Raw genomic sequence first — 25364 nt, 5'->3', positions numbered from 1 at the left:
CCAACCAACCAACCAACCAACCGACCTTTCGATACTCAAAGAATTTCGGTATGTTGTAGATTACAGAAAAGACTGCCACCACAAAGACATACTTCCGCCAGTCTGCCATCTTGTTTTTGCCACCGGAAAAGGGTCGACAGGCTGCCAGATAGCGGTTAAAAGATACCAAGACGGTATAAAACACGGTACACGTGTAGGGCATTTGGTATAGGGCCCATATATATGGTACGATAATGTTGTGCGTGGCCCTGTAGAACTGAAGGGGTATGTGTTATTATTATTGCTATTATTATTATAATTATAATTACTATTATTATTATTGTTGTTGTTTTTATTATTATTATCGTTTTTATTAATATTATTTTATTGTAATTTAATTTAGATTATGGTAATTCCACTGAGATAATACACACACACACAAGTAACACACAGACATAGAAAAAACTTTGCATTTTTATGACGAAAAACGTCATCACTAACAACTACATCAACATTAACAACAACAACAACATCATCAACAACATCATCAACAACAACATCAACAACAACATCATCAACAACAACATCATCAACATCATCAACAACAACATCAACAACAACATCATCAACAACAACATCATCAACAACATCATCAACAACATCAACAACAACATTAACAACAACATTAACAACAACAACATCAACAGCAACAACATTACCTCAAAAGGCTGCAGCACGTATAAAGGAACAGCCACAAAGGATAACAATGTGTCAGCCATTGCAAGCGCTTGTAGCAAAAACGCTGTAACAAGCGTTTTGTTGTTGTTGTTGCTGCTGCTGCTGCTACTGCCGTTGTTGTTGTTTTTGTTGTTGGGTTTTTTCCTCAACACCAAGATGGCCAAAATGTTTCCGACTACACCACAGCAGCAGATCATTCCGCCTAAGACTGAGTAGTTGATGAAGTCGAACCATTTGCAGCTCTCTGTCATCAGGTCGTTGTCACCGTTGTTGTTGTTGTTGTTGATGTTGTTGTTGATGTTGATGATGACGTCATTGTTGTCCATACTGTTGTTTACGCCATCCATGCTTGAATCGTTAAGTTTTGTTTAGTTTTAACGGGGAATTATTGACACGTTTAATGTAGTTTTGTTGTTGTTATTGCTGCTGCTGTTGTTGTATTTGTTGTTATATTTGTTGTTGTTGCTGCTGTTGTAACCGCTGTCGATGATGATAATGATGACAATGATAGTCATGGTGATGATGGTGAGTATCATAATTTTTTTCTAAGAGCTCTCCTTGCCAGCCATTGAATCGTTGGTGATTTCGTTGATGATGGTATAGATTTCTATAGATGATAATGTCGTGGCTGTTGCTACTGCTGCTACTACTGATGATGTTGATTTCGCTGCTGATGTCGCCACTGCTGCTACTGTTGTGGCTAACGTCGCCACTGTTGTTGTTGCTACTGTTATCGCTGCTGTCGTCGCTGCTGTTGCTACTGATGTCGCTAATGTCGCCGCTGCTGTTGCTACTGTTGTCGCTGATGTCGCGACTGCTGTTGTTACTATTATTGCTGCTGTCGTCGCTGCTGTTTCTACTGATGTCGCAAATGTCGCCGCTACTGTTGCTACTGTTGTCGCTGATGTCGCGACTACTGTTGCTTGTGATGTTGATGGTGGTTAAATGGTTGTTGGAAATTTGCCGGACATTTTAAACTGTCTAAAACCACGCAATCCAAAGTAATAATAATAATAATATTAATAATAAATAATAATAATAATAATAATATACAAACAACAACAACATTAGGGACAATAATGATAATTCAAAAACTCGGCGTCAAAATTCCCCAGTCAATTGTTCAGGTGTCGTCAGCATAGACAAGAAAGTTAATAAAGGGGACAGCAAAGAATAATAAAAGAAAATGGCTGGAGAGAGTTAAAAAACACATTTTTCCACCCATTCGTCCATTTATCGCTCGGTTACGTCATTAAACCGGAAGTCGCAGTTGCCATGGCGTGTGATGCTGGCAATATGTCGGAACGGAAGTAGGGATGAAAGCGCTATTTTTCGTTTTTACTTCTCTATTTTTTATCTATGGTGTGTTATCTAGGGTTTTTTTTGTTTTTTGTTAGGTATTATATCTATGGCTGATTATTTTCCACACAAACCTATTGTTCTGGTTTATGTACTGGCCTTTGGTTCTTATCTACAGTCTTTTCTCTCTCTCAGTTCATTATTTGCTTTCTATAGTCAATTGTTTGCATTACGTTGTCTATAGTGCATTGTGTTGTCTATGGTGCATTGTGTTGTCTATGGTGCATTGTGTTGTCTATGGTGCATTGTGTTGTCTATGGTGCATTGTTTGTTATCTATGCTGCCTAATCTCCGTTCTTCACGCTGTTTTTTTTATCTATGCCTTCTTTCATTTTTGATGTGTTTTTTCTATGGTCTATTCATTGTGTAATATCAATGGACCATCTTTTGTGTGATATCTATGGTCTAGTGTTTTACTATCTATGGTCCAGTAGACAATCTTTAGCATCTTTGGTTTAAAAAGTTACTTCGTTAACATTATTCCGTACGTTTTTTGACGTGTTTATTTTGAAGGTACGTGTGTTTGTGTGTGTGTGTGCGTGTGTGAGTGTGTATATGTGTGTGTATGTGTGTGTGTATGTGTGTGTGTATGTCGGAATGCATGTAATTTTAGTAAAAATTTTTGTCGAAAATTTGTTAACGTAGCAACTTTTTTTAACGTAATTTTATAGACACACACAACACACGCACATACATAAATAGACTCACAAATACATACATACACGCACATACATACACTCACATACAAACACACACACACAAACAAACACACATACATACAAACATACACATACAACAACCGAATAACTAATGAATAAGCAAAGAATAATTGATCAAGATCATTGTTATGTTACCATCCTTATCACCACTACTGCTACTACATTTTACTACTACTACTACTACTGCTGTGTGTGTGTATGTATGTGTGTGAGTGTGTGCGTGTGTGTATGTGTGTGTGAGTGTGTGTGAGTGTGTGTGTGTACGCCCTAAAGCTGGTTTAATACATGAAGAGGACGTGATTATTATTTCATAATCGTCTCCCAAGTCCTTTTTTCAACAGAAAGAAATATTATTTTTATTCTTTTTATTTTTTTTTTATTATTATTATTATTGTTGTTGTTGTTGTTATTCTTATTGTTTTGGGTAAGGATTTTTGTTAAGTAGAACTGACATGAGCCCATTCCCAATAGATGACGAAGTTGATGATGATGATGATGGTGGTGATAGTAATGATGCTAGAGTTTATTATTATTTATTATACTATTATTATTATTATTATTATTATTATTATTATTATTATTATTATTATTATTGGTATCACTATCTCATCTTCTTCATCATTTTCATTAATGGGGTTCAACCCATACCGCTTCTCCATTCTGATTGGTTGAAAAATATACCCTCATTTTCCATTCTATGTCCTGATTGGCTGAGACATTCTTTCTTAATGTCAGTCTGTGATTTGATTGGCTTAGACGTGAGCCCACAATGTATACGTCACTCTGACGTCATTCAGACTTACAATAAAATAACAAGCGGGTGGATGTAAAAACTTGCAAACAAACGAATGAATGAACGAGCGAATGAACGAACGAAAGAAACGAACGAATGAATGAATGAACGAGTGAATAAATGAACGAATGAATGAATGAATGAATGAATGAATGAATAAATGAATGAATGAATGAATGAATGAATGAATGAATGAATGAATGAATGAATGAATGAATGAATGAATGAATGAATGAATGAATGAATGAATGAATGAATGAATGAATGAATGAATAAAAAAAATCTCACCATTCAAAAACAAATTATTCAACTTGAACATTTCAAACTGACACAGCACTACGAAAAAGTTTTGCGTCGTGAAAACTTGAAAATTTATTTCAAAAAAATTTATTTCAAAAAAATTTATTTCAAAAAAATTTATTTCAAAAAATCATCATTACCACCACCATCCTCAACATCATCATCGTCTTCATCAACATCATCATTTAAACAGCAATTTATGAGTGAATAAGTTACTTTTATGCAAATGACAAAAACCGAAAATTACCGCGGACACGCACATCCCTATTTATGACGTCAGAACTCGTCAAGTGCCAGAAGACTATGAATATTCAAAGGGGACCAATCAGGTAAGTTATATTTATTACTTCCGCTTTTTTTCTTCTCTTTTTCTACTTTCGTCCGCTCGGTTATTTATTCCTAACGATGTTCATCACTCTCATCATCGTCGTCGTCATCATCACCATCCCAACCATCGTCACCATCATCACAGCCATCTTCTGAATGATGATGACGATGGTGATGAACGGTTTGAAACGCGTTTCGCTGGCGCTAATGATAATCTTCTAATGCCACAAATTTGATCTTCCGTCTACCATTTTGTTATCTTCCGTCGGCCATCTTGTTTTTCCACCATTTTTTTTCGTACTTCGCCATTTTTTTTCTCGCCATCTTGTTTTCTAGCTGATTTGCATTTCGTATTTTTTCTGTTTTTAGTGCAAATTTTATGGCCACATTCGAACCGTAAATTTTGTAAGAAACATTTTCTTAAACTTTCATTTATTTATTTTTATTCATTTGTTTGGTTATATTCATTCATTCGTTCGTTCATTCATTCATTCATCCATTCATTCACAGCAACGTCTTCCTTCTTTTCTACTATCTTTCAATCACCATCCAGCGAACCTTATTGTAAATAATTTGATTTGGCGTCATATGCACTGGCATGATAACGCTAGGATATTAATCTATTTTTAGCCTGCATTCTGATTGGCTACATCACTCCAACGTCATCATCAACATCATTAATGAAAAAGATAGAGAGAGAAAAAGAGAAAGAGAAGAAAAGAGAGAGGGAAAGAAAGAGTATTTTAACAACAACGACAACAACAACAGCAATAGCCACAAAATTTTGTTCATTCATTCATTATAAATAATTCAAATAAAATTATTTTTCATAGCTAACCAGTGTCGTATTCTCGAGTTGTGTCTCGTTAAGTTTCGGCGACGTCTCGTACCGTTTCGTTTTGTCGTCCAGAGCCTAATTCCGGTATGGTCTCGTGTGATGTCGGTATTTTTAACGAGACGAGGATGTTTATTATGATATTTAAAATTTTGTTGGTGTTAGGCTTGGCGTCATTTTAATTTATCGTCTTATAAATTCCATTTTCTTTATTATTACAAATTATTAATTTATTATTATTAATTATTATTATTTATTATATATATATATATTTATTTATTTATTCCAAATAATGTTAAAATAATTTTAATCAAACAATATCTTCATCTATCGTTCAGTGTAGAAGCTAAGACCGATAAGTGAGACGGACTTATATGGTGTCGCTATTTATAAGAGAGAGAGAGAGAGAGAGAGAGAGAGAAGGAAAGAGAGAGAGAAAATGAAAAAGAGAAAGAGAGAAAAAGAGAGAGAATTTCAAATGTTTATTACAGAAAATATTCATTCATATTATCAGTTTCAAAACGCTTTCTTTTAATTTCAATATCAATATACATATATACACATGCATATAATAATATATACATATAAAGAGAGAGAGAGAGAGAGAGAGAAAGAAAGAAAAGAGGAGAAAAAAAGAGAGAGAAAAAGAAAGAGAGAGGAAGAGGGAGAGAGAGGAAGAGAGAGATATTGATTTATTTAAATTCTGAAAATTTGTTCGTGTTTGAAGATGTTGTTAGTTCAGCAGTTTTCGGAATTCAAGATGGAAGTTAATTAACCCGGGCTCAAAAAATAGAAAAGAATGAATGAATGAATGAATGAATGAATGAATAGATGAATAAAACATTTGTATGTTTATTTTATTCTGCATAATATTTTTAAAAATTTTATCACAGAAATTAATAAGCGTTCACTAGATACAGGTTCTTATAATTCTAAATACAAATTTAAACAAAGGCATTATTCATTGATTGATTGATCGTATCGTTAATTAATTAATTAATTAATTCATTCATTCATTCATTCATTCATTCATTCATTTCATACATCTTACTGGTCCTCCATTCATTAGTTCGTGTGGTTGTTCTTATACTACATGCAGAAAAAATGAGAGAAAGAAAGAGAAAAAAAGAGAAAAAAAGAGACAGAGAGAGAGAGAGAGGGGGGGAGAGAGAATGAGAGAGAGAGAGAGAGAGAAAGAGAGAGATACCAACACCACAGTACACACATATTTCAATATATATATATATATATATATATATATATATATATATATATATATATATATATATATATATATATACAGGCAACGTGACGGCAAAATATACTAGTGAATAAGTTTTTTAACGAAGAATGAGGATTGTGAAGATGATGATGATGATGATATTTGTGAAGATTGTTAGGGTTAGGAAGATGATGTGATGATGATGATGATGATCGAGATAATCTTGATAGTGATGATGGTGATGGTGGTGGTAATGATGGCGGTATGATGGTGATGACGGGTATGATGATGGTTAAAATAATTCTTATCATTTCGTCATAATTAACCAGGGAAAATTTGAAGCAAATTATTTCCATTTTATTCTATCATTATTTCTCCTTCTTCTTAGTGGTCATTGCCATTTCTGTTATAATTATTGTTGTTAGTGTTGTTGTAGTAGTTGTTGTGCTTGTAGTAGTAGTTGTCGTTGTTGTTGCTGTAGTAGTAGTAGTAGTAGTTGTAGTTGTTGTTGTTGTTGTTGCTGCTGTTGTATTAGTAGTAATAGTTGTTGTTGTAGTAGTGTTGTTTTTGTTGCCGTATGTTTTAGTGGTATTAGTTGTTGTTGTTGTAGTTGTTGTGGTTGCCTGTTGTTGTTGTTGCTGTAGTAGTAATAGTTGTTGTTGTTGTTGTTGTAGGTGTAGTTGTTGTTGTTGTGGCTACCCTTTTATCGTTCGGTCGTCATCTACAACTGACAACGATAATAATAATAATAAATAATAATAATAATAATAAATAATAATAATAATAATAATATGAATAATTATAATTATCGTCATCATCATCATCGTCGACGTCGTCATCATCATTACCACCATCATCATCATCGCAACTACAACTACTATTACTACTACAACAACAACCACAACAACAACAATTACTACTATTACTACTAGAACAACAACAACAACTACTACTACTACAGAAAGTAACAACAACACCAACGACAACTACTACTACTACTACTTTGACCATCATCGTCATCATCATCATCATCATCATCGTCTCACTTGTATCATCGTTGACTTGAAGGGCTACTTGCAAACTCGATATAAATCTATCACCATCATCATCATCATCATCATCATCATCATCATCATCATCTGCTTTATCATCATCATCATCATCGTCGCTAGTTGTAATCGAACTATCATCATCGCTATCATTATTTACGGTCTCTTTGTATTTATCTTTCGTATTTAGGATCTTTTTTTGGGGGCGGGTTTTCCCGCGTTCGTCGTCGTCGTCCTCATCATGCAGGAAATCATCAAATTGCGTGTAGTACGTCTCCGCAAGTTCAGGATTTTCCGGAATTCCTAAAAATAGACGTACGGATTGAATGAATGAATGAATGAATCAATGAATGAATGAATGAATGAATCAATGAATGAATGAATGAATCAATCAATCAATCAATCAATCAATCAATCAATCAATCAATCAATCAATCAATCAATCAATCAATCAATCAATCGATCGATCGATCGATCACTCAATCAATCAACCAGCCAACCAACCAATCAGCCAATAATAACTAACCATCATCAAAATTGAGATAGATTGCACTTTGATACATTCCCGGGTTGTGCATGGGAGTGATTGGTCTATTATCGAAGGGTGACGTAAAATTGAGTTTATTTATGCTGCGCTTAATTTTCGGAGATGAATTTTTCTTCAACCTATATTTATCGGAGTTATTTGTTGTGTTGTCTTTGGTTACATCATCATCGTCGTCGTCTTTGATGACGTCATTTTCGTTGTTGATGTTGTTGTTGCTTTGGATGTTGTTTTTAAAAATCTGCCTTCTGTTGTTGTCATCGTCATAGTCGTTATTATTATTACTATCATCATCATCATCTTCATCATTGTTGATGTTGTTGTTGATGATGTTGTTGTTGTTGATGTTGTTGTTGTAGTTGATGTTGTTGTTGTTGATGTTGTTGTTGTTTTCCCCAAATTGAACCTAGATAAATTGTATTTTAAATTTTTATCGCATTGTATATTTAATTTTTATAACATTGTCGTCGTCATCATCATCGTCGTCATCATCATCACCATCATCATTGTCGTCATCATCATCATCATCATCATCATCATCGTCATCGTCATCAAAACCTTAGAGTGGTATGGGTCCATGGCGCATTTTATAGCGGCGTATGTCGCTTGCGACTCCAAGCGCTGTTTAGCCACGAAATTTCTGTCACCACGGTGATGATGATGATGACGATTTATCATCATCATCACCATGCCGATCATCATCATATGTCATCATCATCATCCTCCTCATCATCATCATCATCATGCCGATATATCATCATCATTATAATAATAATAACCACAGTCATCATCATCATCGTCGTCATCATCATCATCATCGTCACCTCAACTTCCTGGCTTCATCATCAGCTCTCTTCTGCTTCATCATCCTCATGCGGTCCCTCGGCGCCATCTCCAACAGCCTCAACTTCTCGTCACTCTCTCTCTGGAGGTCGCTCAACTTCGAACGCTGGGAGCTTCGGTGGTGGGTGGAAGTTGTGGATGACGATGAAGTTGGTGGTAGTGGTGGTGGTGATGATAAAGATGGCGGTAGTGATGACGTTTATTAAGATGATGAAGAAGAAGAAAAAGTTTTTGATGATGACGATGACAAAGATGATGATGATGAAAAAGGAGCTAGTAATGATGAAGATTGTGATGATGACGACAACGATGATGACGCCATGATGATGATGATGATGATGATGACCCAGAAAATAAAAATTCAACCCTTGAAAAAACTAACAGGCAATCCATAAGGAGACATCTATCTTTCCTAACAATGCAAGTGTCGTTCAAATTAGATTTGTATTCATTCCTGCGCAATGTTACCTCCATGTGCGTCTTAAAAAGTGTGCGCATCAAAATTTCACCATCATCATCATCACCACCATCATCATTATCATCATCGTCATCACCACCATCATCATCATTATCATCATCGTCGTCGTCACAATCACATGATCATTTTTATCACTATCACTATTATCTTCTTCCTCTTCATCATAATCATCATCACTATGAAGACCATCTTCTTTTTTCATCATCATCATCATCATCATCATCATCACCGTCATCATCATCATCATCATCATCATCATCGTAATTTAGATCCGACTTGTAAATTTTTCGCTATGAAAGGAATATTCAACGCGTCAGACGCCGATGGTCTCAAGTCAGCTGATCGGTTCAACAACCTGGTGATGATGATGATAGTGATAGTGATGATAATGATGATAGTGATGGTTATGATGATGATAGTGATGGTGCTGATGATGACGATAATGGTAATGATGATAATGATGGAATTATGACGATAATTCAATAAAAAAAAACAACCATTCAATCATTCAAAATCAACCAACCTTCCAACCAACCAACCAACCATCCAACCAACCTATAAAACACATCCCCTAACTCTCTGGAATACAGTGGGGGCCAGTCAGGCAGAGGGCCCTCCGTGATGTTGTACATGACAGTCATCAGGGACGAGCCCTTGAAGGGGTGCTCCAACGAAACTAGGTCATAAAGAACGCACCCAAGTGACCTATATTAGAGGGAAAACGATGAAATTTAAAGAATAAAAACAAGATTAATAAAAATAAATTAACAATTTTATTATTATTACGGGGGGCGGGCGGTTAACCCGGCCCTGTCCCTAACCAGATGTCTGACTTGGAGTTGTAGCCCTCGTGTTTCAGAACCTCCGGACTCATGTAGTAAGGGGTGCCCACAAAGGTCTCCGCCATGTCTATCGTTCCGGATAGGACCTTTGAAATCCCAAAATCCCCGATTTTTAGCTGGCCGTTGTTCTTCAAGAAGATGTTTCTAAAGAGTGAGTGAGTGAGTGAGTGAGTGAAGGAGTGAGTAATAATAATAATAATTATTATTATAATAATAATAATTATTATTATAATAACGACGACGAAGATGATGATGATGAGATAACAATTAATGTACGCGATAGGTATACTTGGTTTTGAGATCTCGATGAAGAATATTCCTGGTAAAATGAATGAATGAAGGAATGAACGAATGAACGAACGAACGAACGAACGAATGAATGAACGAGTAAATGAATGAACAAATGAATGAACGAACGAGTGAATGAATGAATGAGTGAGTAAGTGAACAAATAAATAAACAAAAACGAAGTGACAAAATATCGGTCGTCAAACTTTAATTAGCCATTATCATCATCGTCATCATCATCGTCGTCATCACCATCACCTGTTGTGTATATATTGCAGGGCCAGCAGTAACTCAACGACCCACTGAATGATGAGTCCCTCATCGAATGAATTCCGTTCCCTCTTGTATCGCTGGATTTTTGAATCCAAATCGCCCTCCTAGTTATGATTAAATAGTTACTCTTTATTTGTTCATTCGTTCGTTCATTCATTCGTCTATCTATCTATCCGTATATCCATCCATCCATTTAGTCATCCATCCATCCATCCTTCTATCTATCCAACTATTTATCTTCCTACATACCTACCTATCTATCTATTTACTATTTATCCATTCGTTTATGCAACAATACATTTACATTCATTCCTTTACTCTTACGTCAATCTATCCATCCATTCTGGCCATTTACTCTCTCTTTCTCTCTCTCTCTTTCTCTCACTCACACACAGACCAAATCAAAATCAAATCAAATCAATATTCTCAAATAATTTATGCAACAAATAATGACATAAATTGAAGAAAATTATCGAAAAAAAAACACACACACACACACGCAAACACAAACAAACAAACATTTCAAACTGAACTTACGTCACAAAATTCGGTAACAATGCAATAGAACTGGCCGTCAACAAAGCTATCAAAATATCTCAGTATGTTAGGATGGTAGAGACTGCGTAGCAGGTTTGCCTCGCTGGCCGCTGTAACCGTTTCTTCCAATTTCAAGGCTCCTATATACACCTTTTTAACTACTTTCCTTAATTTTACAAAGAGTTTTTTATGTGTGTGTGTCTGTGTGTGTGTCTGTGTGTTTGTGCGTGTGTGTGCGTGTGTGTGTGTGTGTCGAAACTGACATCTAAGAAGCTGGTATAAATTTTAAGATGACTTTTTGCAGAATTTTTCGAATATTTCAAGAGAAAATAGGTCTAATTAAATTTATTAAGAGAAAAATTTGTAATTGTAAAACTAGTAACTGTAATATTAGTAATTGTAAAACTAGTAACCGTAATATTTGTAATCGTAAAATTTAAAAAAACTTAGCTCACAATTCAATGTTATCCCTCTTGGATTTTCGATCCCTGGTTAGAAAGGCAATCCCACTATTCCCTGATCCCAATGTTTTTTCCACTTTGTACCTGTTCGCTATCAATTCTGTTTCCTTCTCATTTTCCATCAAAATCGGTTTTAATTTTTTCATGTTTGGGCTTTTTTATAACGTTTATTTCATCGTAATCTGTAATTTTAACAATTTTATGATGAAAATTTTTGTGAAAAATTGCTATTCAGATCGAGATTGAAAATAATAAAAACTAAAAATGTTAATTAACTTCATGCACACAAACTTTTTTGCCTAATACTGACTAAAAATAAAAAAAATTCAAATTAGTGTAATATAAAATGAAATAATAAAGTTAGGAGGTTAGGTCTAGTTCTAGTAGAGTACTTGTCGGCTATTTTCGGCAAGTTTACTTCATACTTTAACGTTGTTATAAGACAAGAAGAAAATCTTTTAACCACTTTAAATGTTTATTTTAAAAGTTTTTCTACCGAATAAATATCAAAAATTGATAAAATGTTAAACAAAAATTAATTAATAATCGATAACTTGCCAACTTTTAACTCGCAAAAAATTAGCTTCATGAGGTCTCTATGACAACGGACTTTTGACAAAAAGTGAACTTAAGTATTTAGTTCAAATTTGTGACCGTACACCTCTTAGAAAAGCATAATGCATATTTTCAGTTTGGTAATGGTTAAATATTCAAGTTTTAGAGTGAAAATCACGATTATATTTTTAAAATTCTAATATTTAATTGTAACATTTATTTACTTTTATGATTAAAGATTCAAAAATAAGTTTTTTTAAAAAAATTCTGACTAAACTAGTTAATTCGGACTATCATTCGCTTCAATTCAACACCAAAACTAGTTTTCCAAGAAAATTATTCAAGTAAAACTATATAATCATATAAGACATAGACGATTTTAATACTTTAAAAATGTTATTCATTGAAGGCACCCCTAACTATTTTTAAAAGGTTATTGTTGGTTATTAAGTGGAAAATAATTCGTTAAAGATTTCAAAATTGATTTCTTTTTATATGTTGTGTATACAATTTCAAATGCAGTAATTTATTAAATATATACCATTCAAACATCATAAAATTCACTTCTGAACCACCCCACCACTGAAACGATTGCTCTTTTGCCTGTTACTCTCCAACTTTTTCAAATCAGATAAGACTTTAGCCTCGGAAACTGCATTCTTTAGGTCCTCGTCAGAGTGGCATTTAGATTGCAAGCCGAACTGGAGACTGCTGAAATGTCTGGTGGATGGATTCATTTTTCCGTTTATCGAAGCAATGCAAGCGACAGATTTTGATTCGGCGTTATGTGGACACGTGCATCTTCTGGTTCCGAAGTTTTTGAATTTTTGCTGCTGTTGTGGTTGTTCGTAATGCTGGTGATGATGGTTTTTTTTCTGTTTTTTACAACTTGTGAGATCTCGCTCTACCTCCTGATTATGATGCTGTTGATGATGGTGATGGTGGTGGTCTGAGGTTTTTTTTTCATGTCTTTTTTTTACTTTTTTACCCACTTCATCATCATCTTCTTCAAGCGTAATCAGCTTACGTTTCATGTGCTTCTGCCAGGGGAAGACATGATCCTTTGGATAATTTTCAACGCTTTGATTGGATGATTGGAAGTGTCTGATGTAGGAGTTCAGACTCTGCTTTGTCACTCGATCGTTTAAAATTTTCATGAGGTCATCTGCCTTCATCGTCGGCGTCGGCTGCCGAATGCAACTTTCCGTTGATAAAGACAGGCTGGCTTTTTCTAAGTTAGCGTTGTTGTTGCTCGTCGTAGCTGCAGACATTTTGCAACATTCGAGAGTGTCCAGTAGGCGCATGATGTTCTCGTTGACAGGATTGCATTTGCATTCTGCGTCGCTGCTAACCACCGACTCGGATGTGCACGGAGTCTCTCTGTTCTGTCGGTACGAATCTCTCGGGCAAGCCATTGCGGTGAAAATGTTGTTCGCTGCATTCATCTGGGCGTTGCTTTGTTGGGTCTGTTTGATGTTTGGGTTCAACAATGCCTTCGACTGGAATTCTGCTAGAATATTTTTCAAACTCGATTCACTCTGAGGACTTTCCACGTTGTTGTTGTCGTTTTGTTGTTTGGGGTTGAGAAGTAGGAGGCTGTTGAGAGTGGCGGCGTCGCTGCTGTTGCACTGGCACGTGTTGTCGCACATCAGAAAATCGCTGATCAGTTTGAAGTTCAACAGCTGGTCATTGATTATCTGGTTGTTATCCGTCAACGCGTTGATGATCAGCTGATTGATTGCCAGCTGATTCCCCATGAGGAAGTCGTTGTCCTTGTTTGCGCAGCAGTCCTTGTTCATCAACTTCTTGCACAGTGCATTCAGCAAGCAGTCGTCCGAATCCAAGGCACTGCAGCACTCTCTAGGGTGACAGTTGTTCAAATAATTCGACAGGGAACAACTTTCTTTAAGTTTGCGACCTGCTCTGGAACTCGATGGCGGGTGGTTCAAAAGCGAGGCCTGACTCGTGGCGTGGGAATTGAAATTAAACGGATGGCAAGTTGTTGGAGCGCAGTTTGTCGAATAATTCAAACCGGATCCAGAACCGTTAGCGAATACTCCGGACCCATCTGGAGATGGTACGCCGTTCGGATATGTGAAGTTTTGAGATTGTGAGTATACTGGAAGCCCGTTGTTATCTGTCGTTTGAAACATATTTGTGTAGCCCGGTATGCTGTTCAGGTAACCCATCGCGTCTTTGTGGAGCAGTTGCATCAGAATTTGTTGGAGCAGTTGGTTTGTTTTGGCTTGCGTGCAGATGTTGATGTTCTGGTCTTGGATGGTGTTCTCGAGAAGTTTGATTTGCTTCTGCGGCTCGTTCGCCATGCCCATCAATTTCTTGAGGATGGCGATGTGAGGTATGAGCTTGGTGAGGCAGGTCCTCGCGTCGCATTTCTTCTTCTTCTTCTCGCAGCAACATTTGCACGGACTGCACTTGTTGCAGGATTTGCACTGATTGCAGGAGTTGCAGGGATTACATGCATTGCAGGAATTGCACGGGTTGCATGGATTGCAGGGAGTGCATAGATTGCAAGAAGTGCATGGGGCGCAAGAAGTGCATGGAGTGCAGCACGACGTACAACACGGAGTACAGCAGGGAGCGCAACAGGCAGGCTGGCAGGGAGCGCAGCAGGGAGTGAGGCAAGGATTGCAGCAGGGATTGCAACAGGGATTGTAGCAACCGAATCCGCCAAATAGATCCCGACGATCGTATCGATTGAGAAGCGACCTACAGGCGTCGTACAAAGCTAGATCATCCATCTGCGACCTTCTCGATGTGGTTCTTTTTCTTGTTGACCTTCTCCTTGAACTTCTTGAGCCACCAAACGTTTTGCGATTGGACGTGGCAGACTTACTCCATTCACTGACGGGATAATAATCTCCGTAACTGTAATCCGGATAATAATCGTAATCACCGTAATCGTAATCACCGTAATCGTAATCACCGTAATCGTCGTAATCACCGTAATCGTCGTAATCACCGTAATCGTCTTCGTAATCACCGTAATCTTCGTAATCGTCGTAGGCATAATCATCACTCATATTTCATCTGGTGGAATGTTTTGTAAAGACCCACGATGAAAGTGACTAAAAAGTTTCTACTTTTTCATACAAATTTTGTATTTTAAGGTTTAAAATCCGACAATAAAAATATAAAATGAAATAATTTTTTTTTAACGTAAAACTGTTGGCTCTTTATCTTTATAAGACCTCAAAGGTCCTCATACGAAACTAACTACTGAGGTCATGTTTCAAGTTAGTTTAATTAAATTCAAAATTGGAAAAATTCATAAAAGGAGAATGATTTTACGATATTTCTACAGACTGTTTTATTAAATTAAATACTTGCAATAACTTTATTAATTTAAAATAGAAAATAAAACATTTCTCATTCTTAAGTGTCGATCTTATTAAAGATTTAGTGCTTCAATTGATTAATTAATTTAAAATAATTAATTAATCTAAAATAATTAATTAATCGTCGTAATTAACTTATTGGACAGTTTGCAATTTTTATTTGAAACCAAATTTTTTTTTCGCTAATTATGGAGTTCGTTTTTGTTTACTGAGATGTTTATTTTACGTCATCGTGAAAAGACTAATAAGTTTTATAAAGAAACGAAATCATTAATCAAATTATTTTTATTTCTATGTTATTTAATAGAGTTACAAAAGTTCAGACTGGATATGTTGATGTGTATAATACAACGTACGCTCACTTCGGAATTTTAATAGTTGTATATACAATGATATATATATATATATATATATATATAAATTTGACTAAATTTTCTGTTAACAAATTACAAAATTTAGTTTTGTGCTGTTTGTCCTGATCTCAATTTATTTCTTGATAAAATTTTGGTTCCGAAATTTAATTTGTGTTGATTTTATCATTTCAAATCATCAAATTTTTTCAGTTGATAATTTATTTGAGAAAATATTATAAATTTATTTGTTAACTCACAAAGGTTTCAAGAAGAAATAAAATGACTTTTTGGTTGATCCATCCGAAAATAATTAAATTGAGTCTCAATTGATAATTTTCTTGTTGTAATTATTGAAATGACGTGAAAGCAATTATAATTAAGACTATTCAACCATTTTCACAAACTCAACAGCCCCCTCATCTGAATATGTACCTAATCTCACTCAAAGTGCACGCCTTGTCGTCAAAATCCGGAATTTGACCACCCATGTTTCCATCTGGACTCATGGAGAACTGATTCATTCCAGGAGTGTCAGGTGTTTGAGGTGAAAAGGGAGTTCCAGGTCCACCACCAGTTGGCATTGGAGAGCACGGGATCATGGGAGATACAGGAACCCCATTTCTGACTTGCATGGTAGCAATGAAAGGAGAGTTTATATCAAATTTTGCTTGTTCGCCACAAGCCCTGTACGCATCGTTAACTGCTTTGTTGATTCTATCCAGGGCCGCTGCCACACACGGTGTGGCACATGAATCAGTTGGACTGGGGTCGTTCAGGGATAAGTCCATACCCTGTGTCTGTTGGAAATCATTTCCCTGCATCCATGGCTCTTGCTGTCGCGGCATTGCCATAGGAGAATTTCCACGATTAAATCCTTGACCCATTCCAAAATTCATTTTAGTTTGCAGATTGGGAGTCTGTCCTGGGCCCATCCCTTGGTTCATTCCTTGGTACATTCCCGGGCCCATTCCTTGGTTCATTCCTGGTCCCATGCCAGGGCCCATTCCCAATCCCATTCTTTGATTCATTCCTGGACCCATTCCTTGATTCCTTCCTGGAGTCATTTGTTGGTTTATTCCTGGATCCATTCCTTGATTCATTCCCGGTCCTATTCCTTGATTCATTCCCAGTCCCATTCCAGGATCCATTCCCGGTCCCATTCCAGGATTCATTCCTGAGTTTATGCCATTAATATTTGGATAACAAGCACAGAAGCAAGTCATGTCATTTTCGTTTGGAATTGCACCTATATTTTTTTGCCTGTTGTTTTGTCTGTTTAAATTAGACCTATAATCGTATGCTCCCGCGTTTCCACCTCTGCCGCCATAACCTCCACCCCCGTTGTAACCTCCCCCACCGTTGTAACCTCCACCGTAATTTCCACCGCCCCCACAACCACCACTACCTCCTCCTCCTCCTCCTCCCCGTCCGAAACCTTGATTTGATTCCTCCTGTCCACAGGTACTGGCGCTGAATCTATTCTTACAGATACACGAGAAATCTGTATTTCTTGTTTTCTTCAGCTGATCAAAGGTGAAACAACAGCATCGCTTGCTACTATCTTCCGGCTGGTAGTTCTGATTCCTTTGTCCTCGACCTCGCCCCTCTCCACCTTGGGCATTCTTGCTGCAAAAATCATCTCCTTTCTTCTTGCAATTTTTTTTTCCTTCCTTCTCTTCCTCCTCCGTACAGTCCACTTCTTCTTCTTCTCCTTCTTTTTTGCCCCCCGACACGCTCTTTTTATCTTTTATCTTTTCTTTTTTTTCATCGTCACCTTTTTTTATAGAAGCTTGGCTGGGTCGCTTATCACGTTTTTCCTCTTTCGGCTTCTCTTCCTCGTCACTTTTCAGCTTCTCCTCCTTCTGCTCCTCTTCCTCTTCTTTCTTCGGTGCCTCCGGTTGCTCTTCGTCGTCGTCGTCTGGATTGTGGGCGGCGATGTTGTTCGCTGCTTTGATGGCTTCTTTGTATTTCTTCTTCTTGTCAACAAGTGCCAACTTGCTGTGTTGCGAGGTGGACTTGTTGGTGGAGGCGAGGCTGGCTTTGCTTTCGTATCTGTCGCTGGGAGCGTCGCGACTTTTTTTCTGATACAAAGGTGGCTTCAATTGGGAGGCAGATTTGTTCGAGCTTAAGCTTGTCCTTTTTTCCATCTGACGTTGAATGAAAAGTAAGATTTATTTTTTATTGTTTTATAATTAATTAATTTAATTTAATAATTAGATTGTTAATGTATTTATTATATTATGTAAACGTATCCAAACGCGAATAGCGACTGACTCAGTGGTAAGCAAAAAAAGTAAGTAGCAGATAAATTGTACTTCGTTTTATAAATTTGAAAAAAATATCTTACACTAACAACAATCTATCTCAACAGTTTTAACACCGGAAGGAGGATTTGAATCAAAATTTACAGTTAAAAATCTCGATTAAGAGTTCTAAAAAATAATCTTCCTACCTTCGAGGTTGTATCTTGATTCCTCCTTCAAATAAACACCATTTAATGCGGGGCTTGATGCAAGAAGCATCAACGTTACTACTAAATTCGCGAGATATTTCTGATGTTTAATTTTTTCGCGTCCAATTTAAATTTTCAAAACTTTTTTTTCAGTAGCGTTTTGCTAGGAGATAACATCTAATGTTTATATTACAATTTTTATCTGCGCAAATTTGTTTATAGGTTTCATTTTGGTTTTGAAGTTTTGTGTAATATAATCTTACGTCATCATGATTTTGTTGTTTGGAACCAAAAACACTGAATCTCAATCTGTTTTTGAATACTTTTTCAGCCGGATGAACAAAATTTATGAATGAAATTTAAAAAAAATGAAACGCCGGCCGTGGAATTATCTCGATGCAACCGTCAATGTTAATAGTTCTTATCCTTAAATACCAGAAAATATTATCAAATCAATAAATTTGAATATTTCATAATATACATAGTATACATGTCTAAATTTTCGAAAGAGAGTTTTGAAATTAATTTCATTGGATTTATTGATAATTATATATTATTTTGAAGGTTATTTATCCCTCTATCTAGTTTATGTTAAATATTTTGTTGAATATCCCACTCTGTTTATTTTGGAGCAATATTTAGAGATGTTGTCAAAGTGTGAATTTTTTTTACTTTCATGACGCGTCTGTTGTAACTTGTGATATTGTGGAAGCCCGAGCAGATGTCGGTGCTCCTGGACCAATACCACACAAAGTTTGTTTAAAATAGTTAAAAAGAAACTGAATTATGAGATTCCGCTTCATCCAACATACATACCAGACCTCTTACACAATTTTTCAAATAACATTTTGTAGGAACAGTGCTTCAAAACCGAAGACAGAAGAAAAAACATCTTCAGACAGTTCTTTACCTCCAGAATCGCTAATTGCTACTGTTCCAATTTTGAATTTATTCCTCACCGGCAGATGAGCCTAGATTGCAATGGTTTCATTTTGATTGAAATAGCCAAGACATAGCGTTTTAAAGTGGTCGATAGGCAGAAGAAAACCGACATTATATTTTGCACCAACCAAATACGACACAGCCTGCATGCAATTGATAGCAATTTATACTTAGGTATAAAGCGTCTGAAGAATATTATTAAAACGCTAAAATGAAAAATTTCATCTGTAAAGTCTGAATTGAAGTTAACATTTAATCTACGTCATGCAAACTAAAAACATCAGCAAACTTTATTAAATTAAATACAGCAAGCAAAAATCATCATAAAAATAGCATACCGACCAGGTGATAGTCGACATCCCTGCCGACTATGAGATCCGGTGCACGAACATTCTAGAAATCATACTCGATACGAATAATGAGTGGGACATCGCAGCCGATTATTAATTTTTGGAATAATTCAGTACTAACATGAAGACAAAATAGAAAAAATTCAAACACGCCAAACAACAATTTAGTCACCCGCCCGTCTGCAACGTCCTCGCATTGATTTTTCCTACACATAACTTGAGAAATGTTTAAGAAAAAACCCCCGCCACCACCACAAGATAATGATTCCGATTCCGAATCCGATTATTCCGAATATTCCCAGGACGAAGTTGATGAGGATGCAGGACCACCACCGCCTGCAAAAGGAGCTCCACCAGGCAAAGGGCCGCCACCTCCCCCACCTAGAAATCAACAACCTCCAGCTGGTAAAGGCCCCCCTCCACCTCCACCTGGTAAAAACCCCCCTTCACCTCCACCTGGTAAAGGCCCTCCTCCACCTCCACCTGGGAAAGGCCCACCACCGCTTCCACTTGGTCGGGCACCTCCACCCCAAAGAAAACGCCCTTCAGCCGAAAACTCAAAAAATTTGTCTAAAAGTCAGCAAACGTCGTCGATAAAGAATAGAAACTCATATGAAGGTAGATATGATAGTACCTCTCCGCAAAATTCTCCGTCCATGAGGGAGTCTCGCTCGACGTACGACAGCCAACAATCAGCCACGGAAGCAAAGAAAAATTCAAAACAATCGAAAAGTTCGAGGCAATCAAGTACTGGCAGCAAAAGCAGTCCTAGCAGTAAAGCATCGTGCTCGGGCAATCGAAAGAAAAATTTCTACTGCCTATGTCAAAAAATGCAGAAAAAGCTCAATGGCCGCGATAAAAGAATTAGCTACCGTTCATCTCTACACGATAAGGAGTATCACGGAAAATGTGGCTACAAATTTACCGGGTTAGGAAAAGATTTCAATAAATTTCTGAACATGAATTGCGACTGTCCGCCCGATCTTCCATATTTATTTCGACCTGGCATGCTGTCGTCACGTAAGGCTTGTTTCTCGCCCTACAGGGAGAAACTCATCAGACAACTGACTGGTGAGGATTACAAAAATAATTTCAATGAACCCTTCAAAACGAATTTTGGTTTCAAAGATGAAGTTCACAATCTCAATGCCGTTAAGCCACTACACCGGGATGGCAACAGGGCTGGGATGAGACAGGAGCGCGCCAACAACAGACCGACCAACCGCGACATGAATTCATCGTCTGAAAAATTGCTGGCCAACGTATTAGGAGTTATTCAGACGCATTTGAATAAGAAGAGACAAAAATATCAGGAGCACAAACTAAGAACTAATTACTACTCAGATCGAACGGTTTCTCAAAAACAACAAAACCAGCATCAAAATCTTAAACAGATTGTTATGAGCTTGGTTAACAACGTTCCACGCGACGAAACGAAAAACGCAAATAATCCGGATGACATCATGAAGAATCTCAACGATGGCAAAGTCGTCGTTGTCCCAATCTCGCCGGGAACACAGGTCGTCCTTCAACCTCCCAGTCCGGCTTTTCCAGTCATGCAACCAAGATTTCCGGTGAGACCTTTTCCATCTCCAATTCAAATGACTCGTCTTCCATTTCGACCCCCCATGCAACAATATCACCAACCATTTATGGGCCTTGCACCCTTTCAAATGCCCCCGGTAAGACAAACAAGACTGCCTTACCCGCGCTATCAACCAAACATGAGCAAGTCAAATTCCGTCTGTTACAGTAAGAATGAAGACTTTTGTTCGGAGGAACAAAATCAAAAAACAATCATCCAGGGAAACTTTTTTCCGCAACCTCAGACGGACATAAGAGATGTAGATCCTAAGAAACATGATGCAAAGAAAAGGTGCAAAAATAAAACAAACCCAAACGTTGGAAAGTTGTTGAATGTAATGAACAGCCTCAAAGAACGCCCCATAACACCAGATGATGGCGAAATGATTAAGGAACAACTATCCATCCAAGAACAAGCCATCAGGGCTCTCGATGAGAAAAATAAAAAGTTAGACAAGATGATGATGGAGTATCACGAGTGCTTTATTCAACCGTCGCTCGAATCAGATATCCTCAACCTTCAATCTAGCTCATCAACGCGTGTAAAACAAAAAAAATTTAATCAGAAAGCCGAGAAGTTGGCTTCGGTGGTGAATTTTTTGAAATCGCTAAAGAATAGAGAATGTTATAACCATCAGTTTAACAATAATAAAGGTCAGGTTATTTCATTTCGGTAAACTCTTTCATTTTGGTTTTTATTTCAATTTCTCAATTTAAGAGTTTTAAAAACTAATTTCTTCCATCTAAAATGACATTAATAATAAAGGTTTATATTTCTAGATGTCTTAGTTAAATAAATATTTAAACAGCGTATAAAATACTATAAAACAAACAACACAGGACACGTTCATCACACATCACGTAGAAAATCACCTCTCACAGATGATGGGGTTTCTACTGAAGAAGTTATACCAATCAATGATGATAGTGACGACGACTATGATAAAAATTCTGAAAAAGCAGACAACAGAATCAACCTCATAGTAAACGAAATGGTAAGGTACTTGCTAAGGAATGAAAAACATTTACTATCAAAAAATTTAAACTGCAATCAAGAACAGTCGTCAGGTGATTTCACGTCCATATTAACCTACCTGCTCAGAAATTATTCCCAAAATGACGATTGCAGAAATCAAAATTGTCAAGAAAAGATGAAAATTCTATCGACTGCTGCTGACAAAGAAAAGAGTGTGACACCAAACGAATGTAAAAAAAATAACCCCGAAGTGCGAAAACACGTTGACTATATTTCAAATCCTGACTTTGAAATGACCGAAAAAAATGATTGCAACAATTTTAGCGAAAGTTTCATTTCGGGAAATTGCTTCCACCAACGGCGATGCTCTCAAAACTCCAGTAAAATTAACTTCAATTCCCAGAATGCAAACAAGACATCGTCATTATTTGATATGATACCCGCTAATTTATTGGTGGAGTTGAGGAGTTGCTTGGACGAAAGTTTGGCCAACTCGGGACAGAGCAGGGATGTTGCCGATTCATCTTTCGTCAACAGAGCATTTAACGAAAATGATGACGAAGACGATGACGACGATGGAAACTACTACTACAACGACGACGATAGTGATGATGATGAAATGAATCAAGATGTTTTTAATACTGTAATTATGACTCTAGCAAACGAGATTGAAAGGCTGTCAGCTAGGGATAAGTGTTTGAAGGAAAGTTCCAGTCCCCACGAAGCACCTCAACCAACACCACGCCTGAAAATACGGAAAATTTTAAGAAGCAAGCCGCGACCACAGCCGCCACTTCTGTGTGAAAGGGATGAATGTGGCTCGATGAGTCCGTCACAAACGGAAGCACCAGCATGCAAATGTAGTCCACTCTACGTCAAACGAAGTCCCAGCAGCCACTGCGTCGTTGAGTACTGCAAACGTCGAATCCGAAAGGATCCTTGCAAATCTTTCCGCTGCATGCACACGATGAGGAACCTCTGTCTCTGCCAACCCAACAACGCCAATGTGAGTGGAGGGGGTGGAAACATTCAAGACGATCCGGAGTCAGATTTCTTCATCTGTGAAAGTGAGGATTGCCGGGAAAGAATGAATAATAATTACGGGACGGATGAAGGAACGTCAACAGATAAAGTTCGTCGCAAAGAAGATAATTTAACTGAGAGGAAACTTTCTGGTAATACTTTGAAAAAAAGTCAATCAAATCAAAAAAGGACGGAGTTAAATGCAACTGGGACTCAGAAGCAAGCGCCGAAACAAAGTATTAACTCTATGAAAAACGTTTCTGAAAATAAATATAACGAGATGAACGATAATTACGATTCCGACTCCGATTCGTCTGAAGATACGGAGAGTGATTCTTCTTCGAGCGATGACAATAGTGAATCATCCGCTTCTTCATCGCTTAGGCCGAGTAAAACGGAGAAAATAATTAGAACGAGTTCAGCAAGGAGATACAGTGAGCAGTCTAAAAATACAACTGCAAGTAGGAAAAACTCGCAGAGCAATAAGAGAACTCAGGTTGGCAGCCCCCTCTCAACTCTAACTGTTAAACCCGTTCTAAGCGAAAAATCTGATTGGGAAAAATCAAAAATTTTAGACAGTGAAAGTCTACAGAATGAAATTCCGCAGCAAAAAGGTTCGCGGGTGCAAACGACGCTGAGTAAAAAATTGAAAAGCAAATCAAGCATTTCTGTTGAAAAACTATCTCAAACACATTTAAAAACTTTGGAAAGGACGGACGTGAATAGTTCGATCATTAGTGTAGAATCTAGGAACAAGAGAAGTTTTTTGAGCGATAAAGCGTCTCGAAGAAGTTCAAAATCTTTAGAAAATAAAAGCTCCAAAAGTGCGAATTCCCGTAGGATAAGTTCACAGAAAGAGAAAATTTTTCAAGCAAAATTAAGTGAGATCTCAGAGGAAAGCGAAACAAGCGACTTTAATGAGTTGTCGTTTAGAAAAGATTCAAAACATGCGGAAAATAATTTAATCCGGCCCAAGAGGAGCACCCAAAGCGACAAGAGCATCCATTGGCAGTTAGATGACAGAGGTGAAAGAAGAGATAAATCTACTTCGACCGACAAACATTCGAAACAATGTTTGAAAAATTCAGATAGCAGGAGAAGCGGGGATGTGATTTCGCATTCGAACGGGAGTGACTCGTCGACCAACAAATCTCAACAATCATATCAAAGCATGAAAAATAACAAACATTTGGAAAAATATTCGGCAAAAACTGCACAAAATTCCTGGAGAGACAAAAGTTTAAATAGTGTAGAGATAGCCAGGAATAGGAGTGCCCAAGGTTTCGAACTTATGCCTCAGCATTCCAAGAAGAATTCAAAAAGTCATTCAAAGGACACGCTGACTACAACAAACAAGTTAAATACGGTGACGGATGGAAGTTTCAAGAGCATGGTCGCATCTGCCTCTGCCAAAGACAAAACCGCTCAATACTCCGATCAAAGTTTGAAAAAGATTTGGAATAAGACGATCGTAATGAAGACGGATGAATCTGAAGCAGAATGCTCTGTGAGCCTCACTGTACGTAAGAAGAGTTTGCCAAGTAACGACACCTTTCCAAATGCGGCCAGTCATCGTTACCTTAAAAGCCAAAAAACTAGTGCCCCGTCAAAGGAAAAGAGTCGAAATGATGTTTCGAGATTGTATACAGGCGAATCTTTTAAAAAGGCATCATTGCACGGAGAAAGTTTTGAAAGTTTCGTTCGAAGTCCAGATGGTGAGCACTGCATTCAAGCCACGTGCTACCATGTATCCAGGGACAGGTTCATCGATCACCACTCAGAATCATTCGTTAGAAGTACAAAACAACAACCAAAACTGATACACAAACCACTGAAATACCGTTTAACTGGCTCCTCCCACATTGACTACAAAACATGTTCCTCCCCCGAGTCCCTAACTTCAGGGACTGCTACCTCCTTTGAAAGGAGGTTGAGCGGCCCAGCCAAAACAAAAAAATTTTCTCGCTTCAGTGACGATAAACAGAACGGACAAACAATATACGAAGATAGTTCATCATTTTGTGAACCACATTCAGTCATACTACCCCAGGCTAACATCACCCAAACAGATCCCTCTCTATGCTTCCGAAAGAAGAAGGAATGCTGCGGCAAAGATGAGGATGAAGATGGAGCATCTTTCTCGAAAAATGGCTTTCCACGTCCGTTCTTTAAAAGAAATGAAAATT

At 37.2% G+C, this 25364-nt stretch overlaps 5 protein-coding genes across 5 annotated transcripts in view; 1 reads left to right on the top strand and 4 right to left on the bottom strand.

Annotated features, from left to right (window-relative positions):
• The window catches only part of HELRODRAFT_176607 (hypothetical protein), a gene marked incomplete at both ends in the record, with an annotated part of 3542 nt that extends 1548 nt beyond the window's left edge, over positions 1-1994 (bottom strand). Inside the window, 5 exons of the mRNA XM_009023939.1 lie at positions 26-256; positions 699-1065; positions 1196-1197; positions 1423-1639; positions 1966-1994. Coding sequence (XP_009022187.1) covers positions 26-256; positions 699-1065; positions 1196-1197; positions 1423-1639; positions 1966-1994 — 846 coding nt within the window. The remainder of the gene's footprint in view (positions 1-25; positions 257-698; positions 1066-1195; positions 1198-1422; positions 1640-1965) is intronic.
• A 7991-nt stretch (positions 1995-9985) lies between these two features.
• HELRODRAFT_157454 (hypothetical protein) lies at positions 9986-11733 on the bottom strand (the record flags this gene model as incomplete). The annotated part of the gene is made up of 5 exons (XM_009023938.1): positions 9986-10172; positions 10318-10347; positions 10575-10693; positions 11127-11292; positions 11582-11733. 5 exons carry the CDS (start codon positions 11731-11733, stop codon positions 9986-9988), a joined length of 654 nt encoding a protein of 217 aa, XP_009022186.1.
• A 969-nt stretch (positions 11734-12702) lies between these two features.
• HELRODRAFT_176605 (hypothetical protein) lies at positions 12703-15183 on the bottom strand (the record flags this gene model as incomplete). The annotated part of the gene is made up of 1 exon (XM_009023937.1): positions 12703-15183. One exon carries the CDS (start codon positions 15181-15183, stop codon positions 12703-12705), a length of 2481 nt encoding a protein of 826 aa, XP_009022185.1.
• Positions 15184-16267: 1084 nt separating this feature from the next.
• On the bottom strand, positions 16268-17998 carry HELRODRAFT_176604 (hypothetical protein; the record flags this gene model as incomplete). The annotated part of the gene is made up of 1 exon (XM_009023936.1): positions 16268-17998. One exon carries the CDS (start codon positions 17996-17998, stop codon positions 16268-16270), a length of 1731 nt encoding a protein of 576 aa, XP_009022184.1.
• A 1821-nt stretch (positions 17999-19819) lies between these two features.
• The window catches only part of HELRODRAFT_176603 (hypothetical protein), a gene marked incomplete at both ends in the record, with an annotated part of 7374 nt that continues 1829 nt past the window's right edge, over positions 19820-25364 (top strand). The window contains 2 exons of the mRNA XM_009023935.1: positions 19820-21833; positions 22020-25337. Of these exons, the coding sequence (XP_009022183.1) occupies positions 19820-21833; positions 22020-25337 (5332 nt within the window). The remainder of the gene's footprint in view (positions 21834-22019; positions 25338-25364) is intronic.

The sequence above is a fragment of the Helobdella robusta genome (genome assembly GCF_000326865.2).
Source record: "Helobdella robusta unplaced genomic scaffold HELROscaffold_38, whole genome shotgun sequence".
In the NCBI taxonomy this organism is placed as follows: Eukaryota; Metazoa; Annelida; class Clitellata; order Rhynchobdellida; family Glossiphoniidae; genus Helobdella; species Helobdella robusta.
The sequence above is the reverse complement of the archived record's forward strand: the minus strand, read 5'-3'. Positions and strand labels throughout refer to the sequence as shown.